Source organism: Oryx dammah, unplaced genomic scaffold (genome assembly GCF_014754425.2).
Source record: "Oryx dammah isolate SB20612 unplaced genomic scaffold, SCBI_Odam_1.1 HiC_scaffold_12, whole genome shotgun sequence".
NCBI lineage: Eukaryota > Metazoa > Chordata > Mammalia > Artiodactyla > Bovidae > Oryx > Oryx dammah.
Genome location: NW_024070196.1, coordinates 62,322,370 through 62,345,245, shown reverse-complemented (window position 1 = coordinate 62,345,245; position 22,876 = coordinate 62,322,370). Strand labels below are relative to the sequence as shown.

At 47.2% G+C, this 22,876-nt stretch overlaps 1 protein-coding gene across 1 annotated transcript in view; it reads left to right on the top strand.

Annotated features, from left to right (window-relative positions):
* SPPL3 (signal peptide peptidase like 3) overlaps nucleotides 1-11,828 on the top strand; it is a 100,678-nt gene extending 88,850 nt beyond the window's left edge. Inside the window, exons 6-11 of the mRNA XM_040250891.1 lie at nucleotides 552-664; nucleotides 6,898-7,004; nucleotides 7,463-7,626; nucleotides 8,369-8,568; nucleotides 9,793-9,902; nucleotides 10,588-11,828. Of these exons, the coding sequence (XP_040106825.1) occupies nucleotides 552-664; nucleotides 6,898-7,004; nucleotides 7,463-7,626; nucleotides 8,369-8,568; nucleotides 9,793-9,902; nucleotides 10,588-10,659 (766 nt within the window). The 3' untranslated portion in view covers nucleotides 10,660-11,828. The remainder of the gene's footprint in view (nucleotides 1-551; nucleotides 665-6,897; nucleotides 7,005-7,462; nucleotides 7,627-8,368; nucleotides 8,569-9,792; nucleotides 9,903-10,587) is intronic.
* Nucleotides 11,829-22,876: the final 11,048 nt, after the last annotated feature.

Sequence of the window (22,876 nt, the reverse complement as noted above, 5' to 3'; positions counted from 1 at the left end):
ACCTAGATATATACTAGCCGCTTAGGTTTAATTCTAGTGTTCACACCTTAACTCCTAAAGCTATTGCTTCATGGAAACAAAATGCTGTGCTAATGGAGATGCATATGTTCTTAGAAAATCAGTCACTTGTGGTGGCTGATTTTCCCAGGAATTAGTGATAACCAAATAGATGGACTATCTTAATTTTATTCATCTTTGGTTAATGAATTGAATTGTTGACTTTCCTCATTTTGTTTTCCTCATAAGAATTAGAAATTTCTCTGTATTTAGATTTTTCAAATATTGATATTATCACTTTAAACTTCTCAATACCCATGTTGGTATCTGGGATAAAAGGTACATTATCTAATGGGTGCAGAAATGTAATCCTTCTGAACTTTCTGTAGTTTCTTCCAAAGAAATTTGGGTATTTTGGATTTCTGGGTATCTTGGTATTGCCTCCTACTTTAATCTGGCCATCACAGATTCTGATCATGAAGAATCAAAGGAGAGTTTGCTTACTGAACATAATTTACTGTCTGTTAGTCCAGTCAATGTTGTATGTTTCCCAGGATTTCCTTTGGTTGCTGTGGACGTTTCACTGCTGCTGAGTTACTGTCATTCTCTCTGTCTGTCATGCTCGTCCTCATCTGGGTTCTCACTGGCCATTGGCTTCTCATGGATGGTAAGTAACTACTGGGTGACAAGTTCAAATTGTAATATCACTTATGGTGAAATTTGTCCTCTCTTCCTCTACTTTCTGTGTTTTAGTAATATATTACTTCTGATTACCATGAATTATTAGGTGTCCAGAGATGATGTTTTGTATCAGTTTTTACCCACACTCTTAAGATATTTTCTAATAACAGCTTTTTTGAGATGTAATTCACGTATCATACAATTTATATATTTAAAAGTGTACTATTCAGTCGTTTTTAGTATGATCAGAGTTGGGCAGCCACCACTTTAGGGCATTTTAACACCCACCCTCCAAAACCCACACCCATTAGCAGTCACCTCCCCGTTCCCCGACCCCAGCCCCAGACACACCCTCGTCTACTTTGTTTCAGTGAATTTGTCTCTTACAGACCTTTTGCGTAAATGACATCATATATGACCTTTTTTGTCTCTTCTTTCACTTAGCATAATGTTTTCAAGGTTCATCCGTGTTATACCAATCAGCACTCCTCTGTTCCTTTTTATGGCCAGATATTGTTTAATTTTATAGATGCATCAGTTTTATTTATCCATTCATTAGTTGTTTTCACTTTTTTGACTGTTGTGAATAATGCCACTGTGAGAAATGGAGTACAGATTTTTGTACTTTCTTAATATAAATGGGATTATACTATAATATATCCATATTATATAAATATGAGGAATATATAATAGTGTATTGATATAAATACACGTCTATATCATTATATACAGGGTAATAATAGCTAACATTGAGCTGCTGTTTTACATTTTTTCATGAAATCCTGAAAACAACTCTTTGAAGTAGGTACTGTTGTTCTTATTTTACAGAAGAGGAAAGAATTTCAGAGAAGTGACCTTTTTAGTCTCTTCTTGATTTAAGACCCTGTAACCATCTTCACCTCCTTTTTCATTCATTCCTTCTCCTCATTTTCACAGTTCATTTACTAATCTCATGTGATTTTATCTAACTGCCTTGCCCCACGAAGTCTGTTCACCCTTTCCTTTCTTTCGGTGTTTCAGAAGGGAAGGAAGTTGAAATACTACAGCCAGTTTTACACTGTTTTAGCTCATCCATGTCGTAATGTGTATCAGCACTATCTAAAGAATTTTTTAAAGGGGGGAATTTGGAAAGCACATATGAGTATGGGCGGCACTTCTTCTGACCCATTCCAGGCAGCCACAAGGCTAATCCAGGCCTTGGAGCAGAGCTCTTTGAAGGCACTGCCAGGTCTGAGGGCTCCTCTTCTTGCCAGGCACCGTGTCCCTGCAGCTCGGAGGATGGCACACCTGCAGGGAGCTGTCACTCGGTGCTGTCTCAGCACAGGGCAGGGTGTGACCATGAAGGAAGGGCACAGGGCTCTCTGCTGAGTGTGGGGGTGGCTCTACATGCCCGGGCACCTGTGCACACCCACAGAACTGCACGTCTGAAGCCAAACTGCTGTTTCTGCCGGTGATAATCTGTGAAACGTTAAAGATACATGCTTAGGATTTTATATAACTTGTTTGTATATATTTGAGGCTGTCCAAGTGCGGGTCAGAAAAGAATTTCCAGACACACAGCATCTCAGAAGGGAAGGAATGTATTAAGAACAAAGAGCAGAGATACTGTGAGCACAGTGGGCAGACCTCTGGACAGACCAGTGAGAGTTGACAGTATTCGTGAGTTAATAGCCAATTTTTATAGCCTGGAGACAAAGTAACTTCCTGCCGGAAGGTTGGCATTAGATGACAGGTTGGGGCGCTATAGGGTGTTTACTAGAATGGGCATCTTTGCCTATTTGGGAGTCAGGAAGCCTGATAGTGATGATCAGGGGCTTTTGGCAACAGTTACAAAGGGGATCAATTAGCTTTGGAGGTGACCTTGTTCTGGGCTCTGCTTCTGTGGGCGTAGTACAAGGCCTTGCACCTGCAGCCTGGCATATGACTCTGCATACTTGCTGTCATACTTGTTGTTGAGTGCCTTTTTTTTTTTTTTAAGTGCCTGCCATAGACCAAGCAAGAATGGGAACTCAAAAGCAGTTCCTTGAGGTTGCAGTTTAGACTTACATACAGACTCCATAGGAAGTCAGAGTCTTGATCACCTGGCCCAGTCTGTGTAGTGACGGACTGATTTCCTGACAGGCTTGGTCTCTTGTGGTAGTGCCATGCATTGCCTGATTTAAAAAAAAAAAAAAAAAACTAACTATGATCATTTGCTTCACTACTTGAATACCCACTGCGCATATAAATATGCATTCTGAAGTGCAGTGTTTAGAATTTTTAAGTGGTTTATCGAACTGCTAAATTTCCCAGATTCAAGTATCTGTGCTTTCCTTGTGGATTGGTGGTTGATAACTTAAGTGCTTCTGAAGGTTGATAAAGAATAAGTTGAGAAGAAGAAATTTCATCCAAAGTCACAGCAGGGCTTTGCCAGATTATAGCAGAAGGGTAAGAACTGTTTTATAGAGACTAGAAGTTAGTAGTTGTAATGTAGCCATTAACCTGCATTTGACTTTTCCTAACATTAACTCCTGATTCCTTCCAAGGGCTGATTTGTTAACCAAAAGCAGTATTGAAATTGAGCGTGCAGGTGATTTTGAAAGACTTTAATAGAACCTAATTGCTCTTTAAAATATGTATTATAGAAAATTGAGGAGTTTTGGTCCTGTTAATGATTAGAGTAGTGTCAGTAAGTCAGTCTCATAGCTGCTTTTGTGATTATAGCCCTTTAATCTCATCTAGTTCAGTCCTTCCTGATGAGGAAGCAAACAGACATTTCTCCTCTACTACTTCTGAACAAAAACTTGATGTAAAGGTTGGTTAGTTGGTTAAAATCTAAACTGAATTATTTCAGTCCCATATAAATTGACAGTTTGGATGATTGTTAGCTACATATTAAGAGAAAATGTTCTATGATGATGTCCTTAAATGACAGAGCCCACTCCCATAAATGGCACCCTAAGTTCATCTACACAGAGGAAAGCTGCAACCACTGCAGCTTTACCTAGACTTCTGGAAACCACAGTCACCTGCCTGGGGCTGGTTAGTCTCCATCCTGGCACTTAGAGTTGGTGTGGTGATGGTGATGCTTAAACAGCCTTGGAGCCTCTCGCCCCTGGGTAGTCTGAGGCTTTCTGTAATCTCTGTAATCCCACTCCAGACTTTCGGTGGCTCTGCTTGATGGAACTGGGCTTCCCAGGTGGCTCAGTGGTAAAGAATCCACCTGCCAGCACAGTAGACATGAGTTCGATCCCTGGGTCGGGAACATCCCCTGGAGAAGGAAATGGCAGCCCACTCCAGTATTGTTGCCTGGGAAATCCCATGGACAGTGGAGCCTGACAGGCTGCAGTCGATGGGGCCACAAAGGAGTTGGACACGGCTGAGTGACTAAACAACAACTGGACACACATAAGACTGTTTACAGGTTTTGCTAAGGATTTGAAGTTTACTAAGCTGCTGACCCAGTTTTTAAAAGATTGGTACCTCAAAACAGCAAGCAGTGTGTCCTTCATACTCCATTCTCTCCTTTCCTCGAGCATTACGTAGGACAGGAAAATACCAAAGTAGTGTGCCTCTAAAAAAGAAGAGGTTGGCATGAGGGAAGGTGACGTTCTTTTCCAGATAAATTGATTTGCACAGCCATCAGAAGCTCAGTTTTGAGAGCAGTCAGCTGAATGGTCTTCACCGCACGGCTGCAGGTAGGGTGGGGAGAGCCCTATCAGACTCTCTGTAGGAAAGTGGGGACAGCGGCTCTCCACACGCTGTTGGACAGGGACGGGGCCTTCTCACACGGGATTCTTGCCTCCTGACTAGAGTCAGTACAAATTGGCCATAAAGGGCAAGCTTTATTTTCCCAGAGACCAAGATCAGAAACAAATTTCCATTGTGAAATGTAAAATTTTTTTTAGTGTTCATCTAGGCTCCCCAAACCCTTAGTGGCCCTAACTTGTAAACATATCATTTTCTATCATTTTTGCTACTTCCCCAAATGATAAGGATCTCTTACTGGTTATACTGGTTAAATTGTCCTTGTGACCAAGCTTACAGTTTTCCCTAAAAGAGAGAGAGCCTTTGAGCTTTTAGTTGTTTGTTTCTCATATGTATCATTGTCTGATGTGTATGTGACTTGTTTTCTGCTGTTACAGAAAAGCTAGCTTGCTAGCCACGCATCTGTAACATTCTGAAATATGTTCTCCCCTGACATGCAAACTGTCTTTCCAGACTTCTGTGCAGAATCAGGTATCATTTTGTAGATAGTGATAATGTGGATTTCTTTTAAATGAGTGTCTTTTTCAATTAAATCCTGTTTTTTGAAGTTAATTTACAGTGAAAACAGAATGATAAATGTAGGTATTTTAAAGAGTGAGGCATGAAGCTTGTTTTCAGAGTTATTCTGAGAAGCAGTAATATTAAGAAGGTACTTTACAGAGTTTTCTTGAACTAAATCTATAGCTTCTTCTTTACCTATTCAGTTTCTAACTCTTAACAAATTAACCTTTTAAATTTGGAAGGACTTGAAAGAATTTGACCAATAAGTGGTGTGGTATGTTACAAAGGCTGATGAATCTTGTACACACATTCCTCATGTTCAAGGACAGTTGAGCCAGGTTCATACTCTACTTCCCCTGAGCAGTTCAGGGCCTAGAAGAGCCCTGACAGACAGATGTCTCATCTTATAGCTCTTGCTGTTCGCCTAGGATTAGAAAACGCTCAATCCCAGAAATCTAGCAACTGATCTTTTTTTTTGTTTGGTTTTGTTTTAAAATGCTAGACTCTGGCGCTTGGTCCACGTCCAGATTAGCTTTCCGGAAGCTTTTGTCTTGGATGTGAGTGCTGCTTAAGACCTTCCAGGTCACACGGTCCTTTTAGAGAACATTGCAGCTTGGCTTGGTGGCCTTTTCTTTGTTCCTGGCCCTCCTGGTTGAGAAAGAGAAGGTGATAGAGATTCTATCAATAGTATATTAAAAATAATTATAACTAAATGGCAAAGATTAATAATTTACCTCTCTAACATTTTTGATTAATTTTCATTTAACCAGAAGTTAAGTCTGTTGGTAAATCTATTAGGGAAAGTCTTGGGTTTTCTCAGGCAGCATGCAGTGAGGGAAAGTTATCACCTCTGTTCCTTAGAAGAACCCAGAAGAGGAGGTAAGATTTTTTTTAAGGATGACTTGAATGAAAGAATGAAGAAGAAAGGCCAACTCGATGAATACTTGAGAGTGTTTGGGGGCTGTGACCGCCTGGTGGTGCTATTTGGTTGGTGGGCATGATTGTCATTGAACATACTTGTGCTGAGAACCTTCTCTGAAGTAGTCAGACGGGATGGGGATGCATGCTGCCTCTTCAAACATGGAACTTGGGAGTCTGGTGGGGAGATTTGGTTGGCATGGTTGGAAAGAGGTTATCGCTCAACTCAAACGGAGAGAAGGAGTCGGTGGAGGAATAGGAACACAAGAGGAGACTTGAGGCCAGGCCCCTGTGGCATAGCCTGTGTGTGAGTCGTGCCTCCTCAGTCAGAAGTGATCCATCACAGACAAGGGGACCTCGTGACTTGAGGCTGGGGATGATTTTTGACAAGGTCAGGGAAGAGAGAAAACAGGAAAGGATACACACAGTGAAGCAGGAAGTGTGGGGACTTCTGCCCGAGGTGTGCAGGGACGGTAAAGAGGAGCGCCCCAGATAGCAACAGCCTGTGCATGCATGAGGAGGTTGTGGTAAGTTGAAAAGGAACGCAGGATTTCTTGCTTCGAAGATGAGCAATAGGATGACATTGTGTGGAGACATGAAAAACCCTGTCATTGAGAGTTCTGTCTTGTCCCCTTTACTTAGACCCAGGTCGGGAGGATGAGCATAAAGGAGTGACTTGACTGGAACAGTGTCCTTAAGGAAGTGAAGAGGATGTGGTCTAGGGTGTGGCTTTAAGGGAGTAAGGGCAGTGCAGTGAAGTAGTGGGGAGGCAGGAGACAGAGCTGGGAGAGCTGGGCTTGGCCCAGAGCTTTATCATTCAAAACAGCCCCGGGGGTCTTAGTTGACCACCATCTCCAGCATGAGGAAAGGGGTTTTCCCAAATACCAGGAGGTCAGAATGGGGTGAGGTGGGCACATTGCACTGGAGGAGTGTAAGGACCTCACCTGGGGCATAGGGCTGAGGGACTCACAAGCTCTGTTAGGTTTCTGAGCTGAATAGCGTGTGGAGGGAGGCTGTGCCTGTGCTCCGCTCTGACCGCTGTCTCCTCCCCAGCCCTGGCCATGGGTCTCTGTGTTGCCATGATCGCCTTCGTCCGCCTGCCCAGCCTCAAGGTCTCCTGCCTGCTTCTCTCAGGGCTTCTCATCTACGATGTCTTCTGGGTGAGTGTTCCCCCGGAGCTGCTGCTCTCCTTCGGGTCTGACTGGAATATTCACTCCTGAAAATGTACTCAGTACCCCAAGTCTGCTGGCCAGGGCACCTCCTGTCCAAGACCACTCCTCCAGGCCAGCACTGCACGGTTGGAAGATGTGCATGGAGCCTTGTCAGAGTAGAGGTGACTCTTGGGTGAGGAGGGAGCACAAGGCTCTCTACCCTGGAGAGAAGCAAGGCTCTCAGCCCTGGAGCATGGCCAGCTCTGCGCTCAGGGCTCCCTCTCTGGGTGTGAAGAGAAGAAATCTGCAACACACACGAGAGCAGGGATCTTCTCTTTCCTCAAAGCGTGCAGTCTGAAAAGCCTGATGCTGCAGCCCTGAGACTCTGCTCTCAGAAACAAAGAGGGCTGGTGCTGAGATCGGGGTGCCTCCAGCTCCCTCTGGTAAAGGTGACTCTCCCCTGGCAGGTGTTTTTCTCCGCCTACATCTTTAATAGCAACGTCATGGTGAAGGTGGCCACGCAGCCGGCTGACAATCCCCTTGACGTCCTATCCCGGAAGCTCCACCTGGGGCCCAACGTCGGGCGCGATGTCCCACGCCTGTCTCTGCCTGGAAAGCTGGTCTTCCCTAGGTAGGACGGGTGGGCTCGTCTCGGGAGGGTGAGGACCCCACCCTCCTCTGCCCCTCCGTCCCTGCTTGGTTGTCGTTGTCATCAGCATTCTGATGGGGACCAGGAAAGGGCTGTGAATCATCTCCATCTTAGAGATGACAGGACAGGAGTACTGACAACTTCCAGAGATGGGTCATTAAGTGATGCGGGTGCAGCTTTTTAATAATTGATTAATGTTATCAAATAGCCATACATTACTGCTGTACTGCAGTTTAAAGCTAGCTAAAGGGAATTAACAGGAGGATCCGGGTCTTTTTTGTTTTTTTTCTTTTACTTTTCAGACATTTGTAAAAATGTGCTAATGCTAAAATTACAGAGTCCCTGGAACTATAATCTTGGAAAAATTAATGTGCTGCTTTCATCTCCCATGTCTGATAGTAGTCGGGCGCTTACTGGAAATCTCAGCAGTGAACGTGTGACACGTGGTGAGTTGACGTCTCTAGAGGCGGCAGCACCACGCGGACGCTTCAGCAGCCACTTAGGTGGTGCTGTCCCACAGCGCTGCTGCTGCAGACCATTCTTCCAATACTCGAGTGGCGTCAGTCTCCACACTCCTCTAACAGCTAGTGCTGTTAAACCAGTAGCGATTGCCATCAGCCGTCAGATAAATTCTTTGGCTTCTTAAAAAGCGAACAGACCTTGAGCAGGAGGAGGAGTGGGGTTGTAGAGCGTGAAACCCCTGACGTGTGACACTGCATTCCAGCTCCACGGGCAGCCACTTCTCTATGTTGGGCATCGGAGACATCGTGATGCCTGGACTCCTGTTGTGCTTTGTCCTGCGTTACGACAACTACAAGAAGCAAGCCAACGGTGATTCCTGCGGCGCCTCAGGACCTGCCAACATCTCCGGGCGCATGCAGAAGGTTTCCTACTTTCATTGCACCCTCATCGGATACTTTGTAGGTAAGAGGACTTGGGAGGCTGCATGCGACCCCTCCCTGACTGTCCTCCAAGCCCTGGAGTTAACCCAGATCTTGGAGCTACAGATGCTGGAGGAAGAAGAGCAGTCACTCTAGTTGTTGTTATAAACAATCACAGAGGTGAAGGAAACTCCTGACCCTGAGGTGAGGTGAGGCCAGCAGCCTCATTCCCTATCCAGTAATAGTGTGTTTGAAGGACATTGTAGGAGAAGTGTGGTCGGGCCTCAGAGCTGAGAACACCTACCCCAAGGTGATGGAGCAGTGTGTGTGCTTAATTACATCTTCAGCGTGAGTTTAATGGATGTCATGTTTATTTCTTATGCTGTCTGACAGATATTTCCCTTCATCTGCTCGAACGTTTCCGTCACCTCTGACCTGGACTCTCCCTTGGCTAGTGTTTCTCTAGCCAGCTCTGTTTTGGCTGGACAGGGAGAGACGATTGTATGTCCGCCCTGTGTGAGCTGCGACAGCGAGGGGAGGGGAGCCCCTTGCTCACCTCGGTGCCTCCTGCTTAGGGAGCGCTGCACAGTTCCATGGCGCTTTCCTAGCCTGCGCTCATTTCCACTCCAGCAGCTCCCAGTGGGGCAGGGCCGCTGCCCTGAGGCTTGAGATGTGCAAGGCCACACGGCGTCATAAGCAGCAGGGTTAGAACTTGAACCCAGGTCTTTTGCCTCCAAGTCTGTCCTCGTCCAGCTTCCCAGTGGCACTAGCGGTAAACAGCCCACCTCCTGCCGATTCAGGAGACATTAGAGATGCGGGTTCCATCCTGGGTCGGGAAGCTCCCCTGGAGGAGGACATGGCAACCCACCCCAGTATTCTTGCCTGGAGAATCCCGTGGACAGAGGAGCCGGCGGGCTACAGTCCGTGGGGTCACAAAGAGTCGAACACGACTGATGCAACTTAGCACATCCACACGCCTGTCATCACCATATATATAGGAGACGGGGAGACCAGGCACACTTGGGGCTGAAATGAGGCCTGGGACCAGGGACTTGGGCCACTTGCAGGTCCTTGGAATTCTAAGTTTTGAAAAGCTGTGCTGCTCCCTGTTTCTTTCCCTGCTCAAGCTAGGCATGTCACTCCCTACCACTGGAGGGAGTGTCACATTGGAGCTGCACAGCCTCAGGGCCGAGCCGCCAAGGTGACGGAGGTCCTCCTCCCTCAGGCTAGCTGCTTGCGTCACTCACCAGCGCTTCTCTCCCTGCAGGTCTGCTCACTGCGACTGTGGCGTCTCGAATTCACCGAGCAGCCCAGCCTGCTCTTCTCTATTTGGTGCCATTCACCTTACTGCCACTCCTCACGATGGCCTATTTAAAGGTGAGAGCGGCAGGTATAAGCCAGTGAGAGCAATGATAGGGCACTCCCCTGGACCTGGCTAGGTATTCCCCTTGCTTGAGGGTTTCCCCTAAGCTCTTCATCTTGGGATCTTTGTGTGTGTTCGTGTGTTTTTGCTAACCTGCTACTAGCAACCTCTTCCAGATTTTTAACAGCCATTGGCTGAAAATACTGAGTTAGACCCCTCACCACATAGTCATGGATTAGTTAACTGAAATCCCTAAAACCCTGCTGCAGAGACTTCCTGTTTCTCTTAAAAGCAGTATGCTATTGCCACCTAATAGCTCTTTTAGTACTCTGCATTAAAGTTTGGAAATAAGAAATGTAAAACCTGAGGGCCTTAATCTGATTTACAGAGTTTATACTATCACCCACATTTTACAGACGAGGAAGCAGACACAGAGGTAAGTATGAGCCTGGATCATTTGACTCACAAGTGGTTGAACTGCCCCCAGGACAGAGTCAGAGCCCTTTCCTGCTCGGGGAGGGCCAAGAGCCGTTCTAGCAAGTTCTTCAAAGAACGGGGAGGTTACTTTTCAATGAGTAAAATGTGAATATTCTTTGATTCTGCACAGAATCAATCGGCTCTGAGGTCAGGAGTCAGGAAGGGCTTGTACGTAGATAGGTGTGCCTCGATGAAACGTGGCTGAAGTTGTGTCTTTCCCAGGGTGACCTACGGCGAATGTGGTCTGAGCCATTCCACTCCAAGTCCAGCAGCTCCCGATTCCTGGAAGTATGATGGATCACAGCGGGCGACCAGAATGGCCTCTCAGTCCTTCTCTGTCAACGTGTGGTTTGCTTCCTCTTAGAGCTGGCCTGGCACTCGGAGACGCGCCTGCGTAAGGACTGCCGTGTGCCCAGATTTTGCGTTCTCGGGAGCGAGGTGCTGGAGCCTGCCTGGTTCCTTCTCTTCCTGCCGCCGGAGAGGCGGCGCCCCTCCTGGAGTGACAGGTCCTCCCCAGCCCACAGCGCGCCTCCCTCCCCCCTTTCTATGGATCTGCACCAGACTGTTACCTGTGGGGGACGGAGATGCGGCTGTGGACACTGACAACGGCAAGGAGTCGTTCTGTACCTTTGAACACTAAGAGGATGGGCACCTTAGCAAACTGGTTTCTTCAGTGAACCCTCAAGAACTTTGGGACCAGTTTCCTGTAGGGGACTCAGTTTCAGAGAACAGAGAACTGAGACAGAAGCTCTTCTGTCGTTATATTCTTCTTTCCTTTTTTTGGATTTATTAAATATTTTCTGTGGTGTGAAGTGACTTATTAAATCCACAGACATTGAGTGACTTCTTACAACATACACATAAGAATTTGTTGTAATGAGTTCATGTCCACCCAGATGTCGTGTTGGCAGTGAACGAGGGCACGGTTTTTATACGTACATACACACCTACATGCACATAGATATATATGAATAAACAGAACTTAAAACCCGCTAAGCTCATGCTGTGTAGCGGACAGGGGCTTGCTGTAATTTCTAGCATGTAGAGCAGTTCACGCTGGCTTCCTTGTATACAGACAAGCTGCTGTCTCTCCCTCCACAACTGAACATGCAGTTAAAAACCAGTATAGTATTTGTACTGATAGACTCATGGACTCTAGGGGACTCTCATTTGGTTTTGATCAGTGTAGCAAATTAGGGATGAAAAGTTCAACCTTTTTGACCCATTTTCTCTTTTGTTTTTACCGGCTTCTTCCTCACAGGGTTTTCAGTAGTTTCCTGAACCAATGCATGTATCATAGCAGCAGGTGTCTTTGTGCTTTCTGATCATAGTAATGTACTGCTTGTAAATACATTTTTCTATTTTCTATTTTTTTTGTATTTTTTTTTTTTTGGCCTTTTGTTTCATTGGTGTGCTGTATTTTCCATGCCCTCACTCCTTTAAGAAAAAAAAGGAAAAAGCAACACGAGCCTGTCCTTGCTGTTGTGATTGCAGTCTTGGTTTCCCATGGTGACAGCTGGGTACTGGGGACAGTGTCAAACGCTCCCCAGAGACGGGCCCTCCTTTGCAGGAATCGTAGCCAGAGCTTGCATCTACGGCCTCCACTGGGGGGCCAGCGCCCAGGCAGTGCCTAATATGAGTGGCGTCCGCAGACTGATGGGGGATTTGCCTGTCATCTGGATCGAGAGAAGCCGGGGATGGGCCTGTACACCTGCGAGCACAGGCTGGAGAGGGGCCCACTGTCTTGGGCTCTTCCTGAGACAGGTGACCTGTGTAGAAACCAGGAGCGTTGGGGGCCCTGTGGCTGCAGGTTGTGGTGTGTGGCGTTCACGGGCAGGCGGTGCACGTGGCCATCAGCGTACTGCATTCCTCCATCATGTCTTCAGGTCCCACTGAAGGCTGTTTGGTTTTGTTGGTTATTGTTGTCTTTAATAAGTGCCTCCTTTCTAGCCTTTGTTACCTCACCTTCACTTTTGGGTGTTGGTACCAAGCAGAGCTCCCATCACCACCTACCTGCTCGGCCTGTCCAGGAGACTAGCAGCGTCCCCTGCAGCTGTGGTTCATCCTGCACACGTCCCAGGATGGAGGCTTCCGCTGTCCACACAGCTCCCAGCAGCCTCTGGGTTCGGCGGAGACGGGGAATACACGGTGTGACCCTTGCTAAGGAGCCGGCCCTCTTCCTTAAGCCCTCGAGGATGCCGATGGCTAACTAAGGGGCGGGGCGAGAGACGGGGTGACTCTTCCACAATGACCCTGATTAAGGGCAAGTGCCAACCATAGTCACAAATAACCTTCTGGCAGTTCCAGACAGACAGAAGGTAAATTTCCCTCATCACTCCTGTGCAGGTTTAGTGGGGGGAATACCCATACAGGACTCCGGAATGTAATCGGGACTCCAGCTGTAGTCTGCAGAGCACTTGAAACTTTGGCAGAGTGACCGCAAATGTTCCTTTTGTTTTAAATCAAGCCCAGGAGCCGCGCCAGAGCGTGCCCCGTTCTGGAGGTGGTGTGGTCTTCTGACCAGGAAAGGTGGGGGGCGGGGTGCAGTTAAAGTGCGTGCTTCCAGTTTCTCCTTCCAGCCTCCCTCTCAGCCTTGCTTAATACACTTCTATCCTGGTCTTGCTTTTCCTGGTTTCTCAGATATTGTTTGTTTTGGGGTTTTCTTTCTAAAAAGTCTCTTGCATTAATTAGGCAAGGGATGTTGGCATAGTTCCATCATGGACTGCCCCCCCACACCCCCAGTCTTGGGATCTTTTTCGTGCAACGAGTCTGCATGTTGGAACTCCCACTAACTTGCAGTCACTTTCTTCTTTCTAATTTGAGCAAATGGAGACACGACAGCAGTTTATCCAAAGCCTAGCATGTCCCATTGCTATTATTACCACTTATGCCTTTTCTGAATAAGACAGCTACACAGTCCCTGTGTAGGAGTGGTTCAGACTGGGGGAGTGTGCCGGGGGCGGCAGGCTGCCGTGTGAACTGCCTTTGTACCATGCCAGCACAGGCCCTGGCTAAGCAGGTAAGTTATGTTATCCGCAAGAAAAGCAAAAGGGCTAGTTCTCTGTGAGGGTGGAGGGACGGGGGCTCTGTTTCTCCAATAAAGTGTTAAAAATAGACTCCGCCACGCCTGCATAGCAATGCTTGCGGTGCCGCCAGCCAGATCCAGCGTCGTTCCCAGATGTTTGTGTTTTGTAACTTCTGACATGTGTCACAGCCTCGGAATGTAGCAGTCTGGTCCATATGTGAATGTCCGCTGTGCGGTTCTCCTCCAGAGGCCGGCCTGACAGGCTGAGGAGACCAGCCCACTCGGCTCCTGGTCCTCCAGTGCGTGGGGGCCTGGCCAGCCTCCTTCCTTCACTCAGTCCCATTGTTTTGGCAGTTTCCAGCGACGGAATCATTTCAGGAACCAGGGCTCCTAACACCAGTGTCAACCTTGCCACAGAAGTTTGTACTGAAGAGCTGAGACTCTAGAACCCTCCCCTCTTCTTGGAGGGATAAGCCAGGTAAGAGACTTTTTGTTTGTTTTTTAATCCAGAAATTGTATTCCCATGCAGTTTACACACTGCTCTCTACTTGTGAGGTCTTAACTTCTCCAGGTTCAGACTCCAGCCTCTGGTGCTCCAGCTCTCCCAGGACTGTGTCAGCTACGACTTGTTATCTCCCCAACCTTTCCCTTGGAATTCAAAGCCCTTTGCCTCCGTTTGAGATACTTCAGTTACGTTTCAGTTTAAGCTGTGTCAGTCACTAGGTGCTCCTTGAACAGAACCAGACACCCTGATCCCACCCTCGTGGTCTAACGCCAGCCTTGCTTCAGCTCCCTGGCGTGTGAGGCAGGTGGGGTGGCAGGCATCCCTCTGTGAGGCGGGTGTGCAGCAATAACTCTCGGTGCACAACTGTGGGCCTGGCTGGGAATGCCGATCCACGGGGCCGGGTGTGCCAGCCAGGAGGAGGTGGGGAGTGCTCCTCTGTCCTGATGGACACAGGCCAGCACTGGGCCAAGGGTCTCTCTGCCCGCCGAATGCAGTGCCAAGCCCGGTTTGGATGTCTTAACTGCTCATAGCCGGCGGTCAGCAGGGGTCTCATCTCAGCGCCTCATGGTCTGCTGTGGAAGTCTCACTTGGTGCAGCGGTGACCCTCAGCTGTGCAGTGACGCTGTTAGACGCCCGAGTTAGTGGAGATGGGCGTGGAGGACTCCAGCTGAGAGATGGAGTCTGCCTGGTCGATTTCTTAAGATCCAGGCAGTCTGCCCCCTGTTGGGTAGAACCTGTGAAGCCTGCCGCTGGTTCCCAGATGAACAGAGGCCCTGAGGGTCCTGAGATGGGGGGCGGGGTGCCTGGGCTTCCTCCAGTGCCCACTGGACCCTAGGAAGACAGAGGAGTGGGGAGGCTGAGGGGACTGGGGGGGTCTGCCAGGCAATGGGCGCAGACTTCTGTCTTGTGAGGAATGAGAGGCAGGAAGTGAGTGTCCAGAGGACAAAGGCAGAGGGCAGCATGGGGTAGGGGGCGCCCCCGGCCAGCATTCCAGCCCCAGGGTTCCGTGGACCTCACCCCAGGCAGGTTACGCAGCAGCCTTCCAAGGAGAGTTCACTGGATCCTCCCGGGCCTGGCGAGCTTATGCACTAACTTGCGGTCGATCCCTTTCTGTCGGAGGCAGTGGATTTCTCACACTTTGGGTCAGCATTGTGGCTTATTTTCAGTACCCACCCCCCTTGCACCCCCGAGTATAGGGTAGCTGTGCCCGGCTGTGCAGGCTCACAGGGGAGGGCAGAAACCTGGCTTCAGTAGAGGAGATGGAGGACTCGGGCATACAGGAGGAGCGGCCCTGACCTCTGAGCTGATGGTGCGGCGAGTCACGGCCTCACCAGCTGCGCGAGGGCGGGAACAGTGTTGCCTCCCCAGCGCCGTCCGCAGAGGCCGCGGCCCCGCCACCCTGGCCGCCGGTGTGTTCCGTGTCTGCCTCGCTCAGTGTCACCTGCTGGGTCTGCCTGCCTCCCTCTCCTTCACTGAGCTCTTCTGCCAATAGGCCTTCCCGTGAGAGCCGACCTGGGCTCTCGGAGTGGGAAGAACAGACAGAACTTGGTGCCACGGTGGATGCAGAGGGTGGCGGCTAGGTGATGACTCTGGCTTCTGACCTGAAAACAATTAATTGCCAAAACTAAGATAAGGAAAAGATAGGGAGTCCTGGTCTAGTCAGTAGAGTAACTAAAGCTCAAAGATGGGGATGAAAGCATGTTGTTCAGTCACTCAGTTGCGTCCGACTCTCTGTGACCCCATGAACTGAAGCCCGCCAGGCTTCCCTGTCCCTCACCATCTCCTGGAGTTTCCTCAGACTCATGTCCATGGAGTTGGTGATGTATCCTCTGCCACCCTCTTCTGTTGCCTTCGTCAGGATGAGAGCTTAAAAGTGGTACTCAAAGCCTCGGGGGATATATTTATACAAGCTGTACTGAACAGGTCAGAGAATCGCTCCCACAAGGTTCTGTGTGTCAAGGTACCTGGCAGCACGTGGCCCTCACGACCACACAGGACCTTCCTCGACGACAGAGCTCTTTGGAGCCTTAGTTTCTCAGTCTGGAGTGGGAATAAAGGGCCCTTATTTGATGTATCACAAGAATATTAGGCACCGTTCAGGTTTATTTTCTTGTACTCCACAGACAATTTGCCAGTCTTCACAGAGTTAAAATACACTTCTAAAAAATCAGATTTAAACAGACACACTTCCATTATCCAGATGACCACAGCTTTGGTAATACTTTCCAGCTCGTCACTGAGGAGGCTGGCTGCCCTTCCCCTGTTGAGGGGTGAAAGCCCCGCCTTCCTCGTCTGGGCTTTCGGATCTCGGCAGTGGCTGGGTTGACAGCAGGGCCACCGCCGTGAGCCTAGGCCAGTCCGGGTCTGGACACGCTGAAGGATCTGGCACAGGGAGGGGGTTGAGTGAGCCTGAGTAGAGGCGCCCCACACCCTTGTGCCCTGGGGCGCCTGCGCACGTGTCTGCTGCCACAGCTCCTCTGGGGAAGGGCCCAGGGGCCACCTGGTCAGGCTTGAGGAGCAGCCCTGAGGGCCTTCCTAGGGCCCTTCCGTAAAAGGCCACCTCAGGCCTTAATCATCTCGCAGCCCCGTCTGAGCAGATTGCTCACAACAGAAGCAGGAAGTGTCCTCACGACAGGACCTGGGGGCCTGCGAGGGGTCCTGGACTTGTCCCGGCAGGAACTCCGCTGGGGGCCAGTCTGCCGAACGGACCCTTAGCATTGTGGGGCTTAAAGTCAAACATATCGGCCTCTGACCAGGTTCTGCAAACAAACCAATATTGACATATTTTTGCCCAGTGTTGACATTTTTATTTTTCTATCCTTTTGATTAGTTTTTTCATAATAAATGCTGTCTATGCCCTCTTACTTTGTTGTACTTTACAAATCTGTCTATTTTGAGGGAAAAGGTAATTGTTCCACTGTAAAGCTCCCAGTCAGTCATCGTGGGCCTTAAATCTGAAAGCTTTTCTTAAACACCTTTTGTAACAGAAGACTCGATGGACCAAACTCCAGCCTGTTTGCAAATAAAGAGCGGTGTCATCGTAAGCCTCTTGGTCTCAAGTCAGTCCACAGATGGGGAAGAACAGAGGCCAGGCTAGGCAGAGGTTGCAGTCTGCTCTCCTTTAATAATGATTTTTATTGGAGTGCAGTTGCTTTGCAGTGTTGTCCGTTTCTGCTGTGCGGCAAAGTGAATCAGTTACGCGTGCATATATACACGTGTCTGCTCTTTCCTGGCTTTCCTTCTGATCGAGGTCACTACCGAGCGTTGAGTAGAGGTCCCTGTGTTATACAGTAAGTTCTGGTTGGTTGTCTCTTTTATACATAGTAGTGTGAATAGGTCAGTCGTAATTGACCAGTTCATCTTCCTCTCCTTCCCCCTTGATAACTGTTCTCTACACCTGTGACTTTTTCTGCTTTGCCAGTAAGTTCATTTGTACCATTTTTCTAGATTCCACATATAAGCAGTATTCCATTTTACCTTTCTGACTGACTGCACTCTGTATGACACTCTAGGTCCGTCCATGGCGCAGCAGATGGCGTTCTTTCGTTCCTTTTTACGGCTGAGGGATGTTCTGTTGTACAGACGTAGCACATCTTTACCCATTCGTCTGTCGGGGGACACCTGGGGTGCTCCCGTGTCTTGTCTGTTGTAAACAGTGCTGTAATGTACACTGAGGTGCATGTATCCTTTCAGATTAGGGTTTTCTCCAGATAATATCCCCAGGAGAGTGATTACTGGGTCATACAGTAGTCCTGGTTGTAGTTTCCCAAGGAACCTCCAGACAGCTCTCCATCGTGCCTGTACCAGTTTACCTTCCCCACCAATAGCGCAGGAGGCTTCCCCCTTCCCCTCGCCCTCTCCAGCACTGTATTGTTTGTAGACTTCTGACAATGGCCATTCTGACTGGTGTGAGGTGATAACCTTGTTATAGTTTTGATTTGCATGTCTGTAAGAATTAGTGACATTGAGCATCTTTTTGTGTCTTTTGGCCCATCTAAGTGTCTTCTTTGGAGAAATGTCTATTTAGATCTGCCCATTTTTGAATTTTTTTTTTAATATATTGAGCTGCACAAGCTGTTTGTATATTTTGGAATTACACCCTTGTCAGTTGCTTTGTTTGCAAATAATTTTCTCCCATTTGAGGGCTGTCTTTGTTTTGCTTAGGATTTAGTTGCTGTGCAAAAGCTTTTAAGTTTAATTAGGTCCTTTTTTGTTTTTATTTTCATTGCTTTTGGCGGTAGATTGAAAAAGATCTTGGCTGTAATTTATGTCAAAGGGTATGTTTTCCTCTAGAAGTTTTATAGTGTCTGACCTTACATTTACATCTTTAATTCATTTTGAGTTTATTTTTGTGTATGTTGTTAATCTGTTTAATTTCATTCTTTCACTCCAAGCTGCCCAGTTTTCCCAGCACCACTATTGAATAGACTCTTTTCTCAAGAAGTCCACTCTTAATAAAAGATGTCAGCAAAGCATTTGGAAGAGTCTCTATCCTCTAGGTTAAGGTGGGGAAATGGGGGCATCCAGAGTATCATTGATGAAGCAGATTAAATAACTAGTTGAATGGCCCTGTTATCCCAAAGGTTTTCACCTTTGTCCCCAGCCCTGCGCAACACGTCTCTTGATAATGTGGCTGCAGACACAGCTTAGCAAATTTGGGTCGGATGTGAAGCAAGGAGGACCATAGCCATGATCCACAGAGAGCCCCGAGGCGCAGGACAGGGGTCGGATCAGACACAGGGAAGTCTGGTGTTGAGAGCCACACTTTGGCCGCGGCGACAACGCCCGGGGCCCCTGAGGCGGGCGCTTCTACTGTCGCCAGTGTACAGAGGGCTCCTGAGGTCAGCGCTGGCTGAGTGGCAGAGTGAACTAAACACAGGCCTGTGGCCACAACCACTGTCCTTCCTCCCCTCGTGGAATTGCTCATAGCAATTCCCCACCCTCAGGAAATAGAAGTCATTACACTGCTGGCTTGGTGGCCTACTCCTTGCTCGCAAACGATTTCAGTCCACCCACTGCCCATAGGAATCAAGGACTGTTACAGCCACCTCTGTCTTCGTCTTCCCAAATCCAAATCCAGTGTCCTCCACACTGTGGGCCAGAGTGGTGGGCAGTCATCTCAGATTTGTAGTAAAATCTCATGATTTTTGCAGGGCAAATTTTATTACCCATGTTATAACAGACGAGGAGCTTCATGGTCAGCCAATTTGCCCCAGATCTTCCTGCCTCCAGAGCCTGACCTCATTATCAGAAGATAGTCACACCCACGTTTTGTTTGGCTTAAAGTTTCTCTAAACAGGGAAGGATCGTGCCAACAACTCCCTACTAGAAGTGGAGGGACCACTGCCCGTCAGGCAAGGAGGAGCTGGGGTCTGGCTGCCTGAGCCTTACACTAAGGTGTAAGGTGTGCAGGCCTGCCTCCCTCCCCAGAAGGCGGTAGCAGCGTGAACTACTACTCACTAAGCTAGGGCACTCACTGCCTCACACAGGGACCAGGACACACGCCTCCTGGCAAGCCGCAAACAGACCTCAGTGTCCCTCGTTGCTGTCATTAAAACAGCAAACCATAAAAATAAATGAAAACAACTGTCAGCTGCTGTTCCAATCGCCAGTAATGGTGGGCTATAATTCAGACCAATCCTCCTGCTAAAAATAAGATGAAATACCAAAAATACCTTTTGAAAAGCAACGGAGAAGCTTCTGCTTCTGCTAATGATGGGAGAAGAACTCCTGTTTCATCCAACCCTGCCACAAATGACAGCTATAAATTCTCAGCAAAATACAGAAGCAACCTTAAGGCCGCATAGGACAGCCAAACTCAGGAGAAACTGGAGGGGAGCTGACAGTTGGAAGGGAATGGCACCAAGTTAGTGCCCACGTTTATGGGTTTTTGCCTGAAGACAGGCCCCAAGGGGCACTATGTGGGGTAGTTAAAACTCTGGCCCCACAGCCTGTGTACAAACTCCGCCCGAGGCTATGATCTGTAAATACACACCCACAGGGCAGACTCCAAGCAGCCGGCTAAAAGAACTAAAGGGAAGTTCTCAGCAGCTGCCCACCACAGGAGAGCCAGTTGAAGTCTGAGTTCAGCCCAGTTGACTGCCTACTTTAAAAGTATTCTTCAGGGGAGGGAGGTGGGAGCGGGAGGCTCAGGAGGGAGGGGCCATACATATACACACCTGTGGCTGATTCATGTTGAAAAAATATATGGAAATAGAGTTTCTACAGTGTATTATTAACAATAGCCAGGCTGTAATTCAGAATCACTGAACATATGAAAAGACAAGAGAAAGATCCATCCTCCGGGGAAAAGGCTATTAATGGAAACTGACTTTGAGATGACCCAGGTGTTAACATTAACACTCAGAGTTTGAAATCAACTACTGCTGTTCATGTGCAGCAACGTGGATGGACCCAGAGGTTATCATACTGAGTAAAGTGAGCCAGAGAAAGATAAATATCATGTCACTTACAGGGGGAATCTCAACAGAAGGGTACAAGGGAACTTACTTACAAAACAGAAATAGTCACAGATACAAAAAACAAACTTACGGTTGCCAGGGCTGGGGGAGGGAAAAACTGGGAGATTGGGATTGATGTATACACACTGCTGCTGCTAAGTCGCTTCAGAGTTGTCTGACTCTGCGACCCCATGGACAGCAGGCCACCAGGCTCCTCTGTCCACAGGATTCTCCAGGCAAGAATACTGGAGTGGGCTGCCATTCCCTTCTCCCCATATACACGCCACTGTATATAAAATAGATAATAAGGACCTACTGTTAGAGCACAGGGAACTCAGTACCCTGTGAGGACCTATAGGGGAAGGAAGTCTTTTTAAAAAGTGGACATAATGTGTGTAAGTGACTCACTTTGCAGTCCGCAGAAAGTAACACAACATGGTGAAACAACTACACTCCAATTTAAAAACCATTACTGAGAGAAAAAAGATTGTAAACCTCAGTCTCGTTGATCTAAGGTAAACATCTAACATCAGTCTAAAGTGAGAGTGTTATTTGCTCAGATGTGTCCAACTCTTTGCTACCCTTTGGACTATAGCTTGCCAGGCTCCTCTGTCCTTGGGATTCTCCAGGCAAGAATACTGGAGTGGGTTGCCATTCCCTTCTCCAGGGGATCTTCGCGACCTAAGCATCGAACCCGGGTTTCTTGAGTTGCAGGCAGACTCTTCACCAACTGAGCCACCAGGGAAGCCCAACGTCAGTCCTAACAGACATAATTATAGCCCTAGGATGAGAAGAGAATTGGGGCATTAAGATGAATGGCTGAATTTTCCTAAATTAGGGGATAGTTCAGGAATCACAGCAAACCGCAGGTAGGATAAATATAAAGAAACCCATACCCAGAGACTTAATCAAACAATGATTATAGAATCTAAAAATTGAAAAAGCTTGAAAGCAACAAGATAGAAATGGCATATGAGGAAACAAGATTTCAATTATAAGAAATATCCCACAACTTCATGACTATACTAAGAAAAAGCATTGAATTGTATACTTTTAAAGGGTGCATTATATGAGAATTATATATAAACTTACCCAGAAAGTCCCCCTCCGTCTTACTCTTCTGGGTCACTCATACTGGGGAGGAGCTGTATTAAAGGGCTGTGATGTGAAATCTTGGAGCGGATCCTACAGCCCAAGACAGACCTTCAAACGACTCAGCCTTGGCCCAAATTTTCAATGTAATCTCACACGAAACCACAAGCCAGTTCTGGGTTCCTGACTCATGGAAACTGTGGAGACAATAAGCATTTACTGCGTTAAGTCACTAAGCTGTGGGGCAGTTATGGAGCAATACATAATAAGACTGGCGATAGTAAATGTGTGGATTAAATATTAAAAAGGCTTGTCTCAATTTCTTTAAAGCATATAACAGCAAAAATTTTTGACATCATCTGGTAGACACTGTATATGTTGTATAGTGTATAAAGATGAAATACCTATGACTTGGCATAAAATGTGCACCCTTCCCCATACAGTACCCTATGCATCTGTCTCTCTGGCTGTTCCTGAGCTATTCTACCTGTAACAACCTGTGTCCATTGATGGTGAAAGAATTTAAAAATATGATACACAGTGGAATACTACTCAGCTATTAAAAAAAAGTGATATTCTGCCATCTGTGACAGATGAATGGACCTCAAAGGGAGCACACGGTTGAGATTTATTAGTGCCAGCAGATCTTGACTCTTCAGGCAGATGGATAATGTGCAGGCTGAGGAATATCATCGTGAGTTCACAGGTTCAGGAAAACTTGTCTGATTATCATGTAAGTCTGGGGGTGAGCATTTCCTCCCAAGGCTAATTCATCACACTGACCTTATCAAGTATAATACTAAATGAGATGCTAAAGAAATTAGCCTCTAACAATCTTGAGATGCTCCCCTTTGTTATCTTCCAATTGTTTTATTTCCCTCTGTCCTAACTACTTAAGTAGAAATAATTTTTTTATGGAAGATAGAGATAATAATAGACGGCTTCAAGCAAAAGAAGATGTGAGATTCATAATATAAAGAAATGTATGACAGCTATCACACAAGGTTGGAAGAGAGGAACATCAACATTCTTGAATTACATATGAGGTAATATATTATTTGAAAATAAACTGTGATAAAGAGGCATACTGTAAATCCTAGAGAAACAAAGCCAGTAAAGGAGACAAAATGGAATCATAAAAATAATCGGAAAGAAGAAATGAGGCAAATAGGAAACACAATGCAGGAGGGTGGATATATAACGAAACATAAATATTCACATTGGACTATTTACATTTTAACACCTCAATTAAAAGGCAGAAGTTCTCAGATGAGATTTTAAAAGCAAGGTTCAATTATATGCTACTTTTGAGAAACCAACTTTAAGCATAAAGACATAAAGATTAAAAGGGTGGAAAAACACATTATCATGCTAACAACAACCATTAGAAAGATGGAGTGGCTATACTAATATGAAAATAGATGTCAG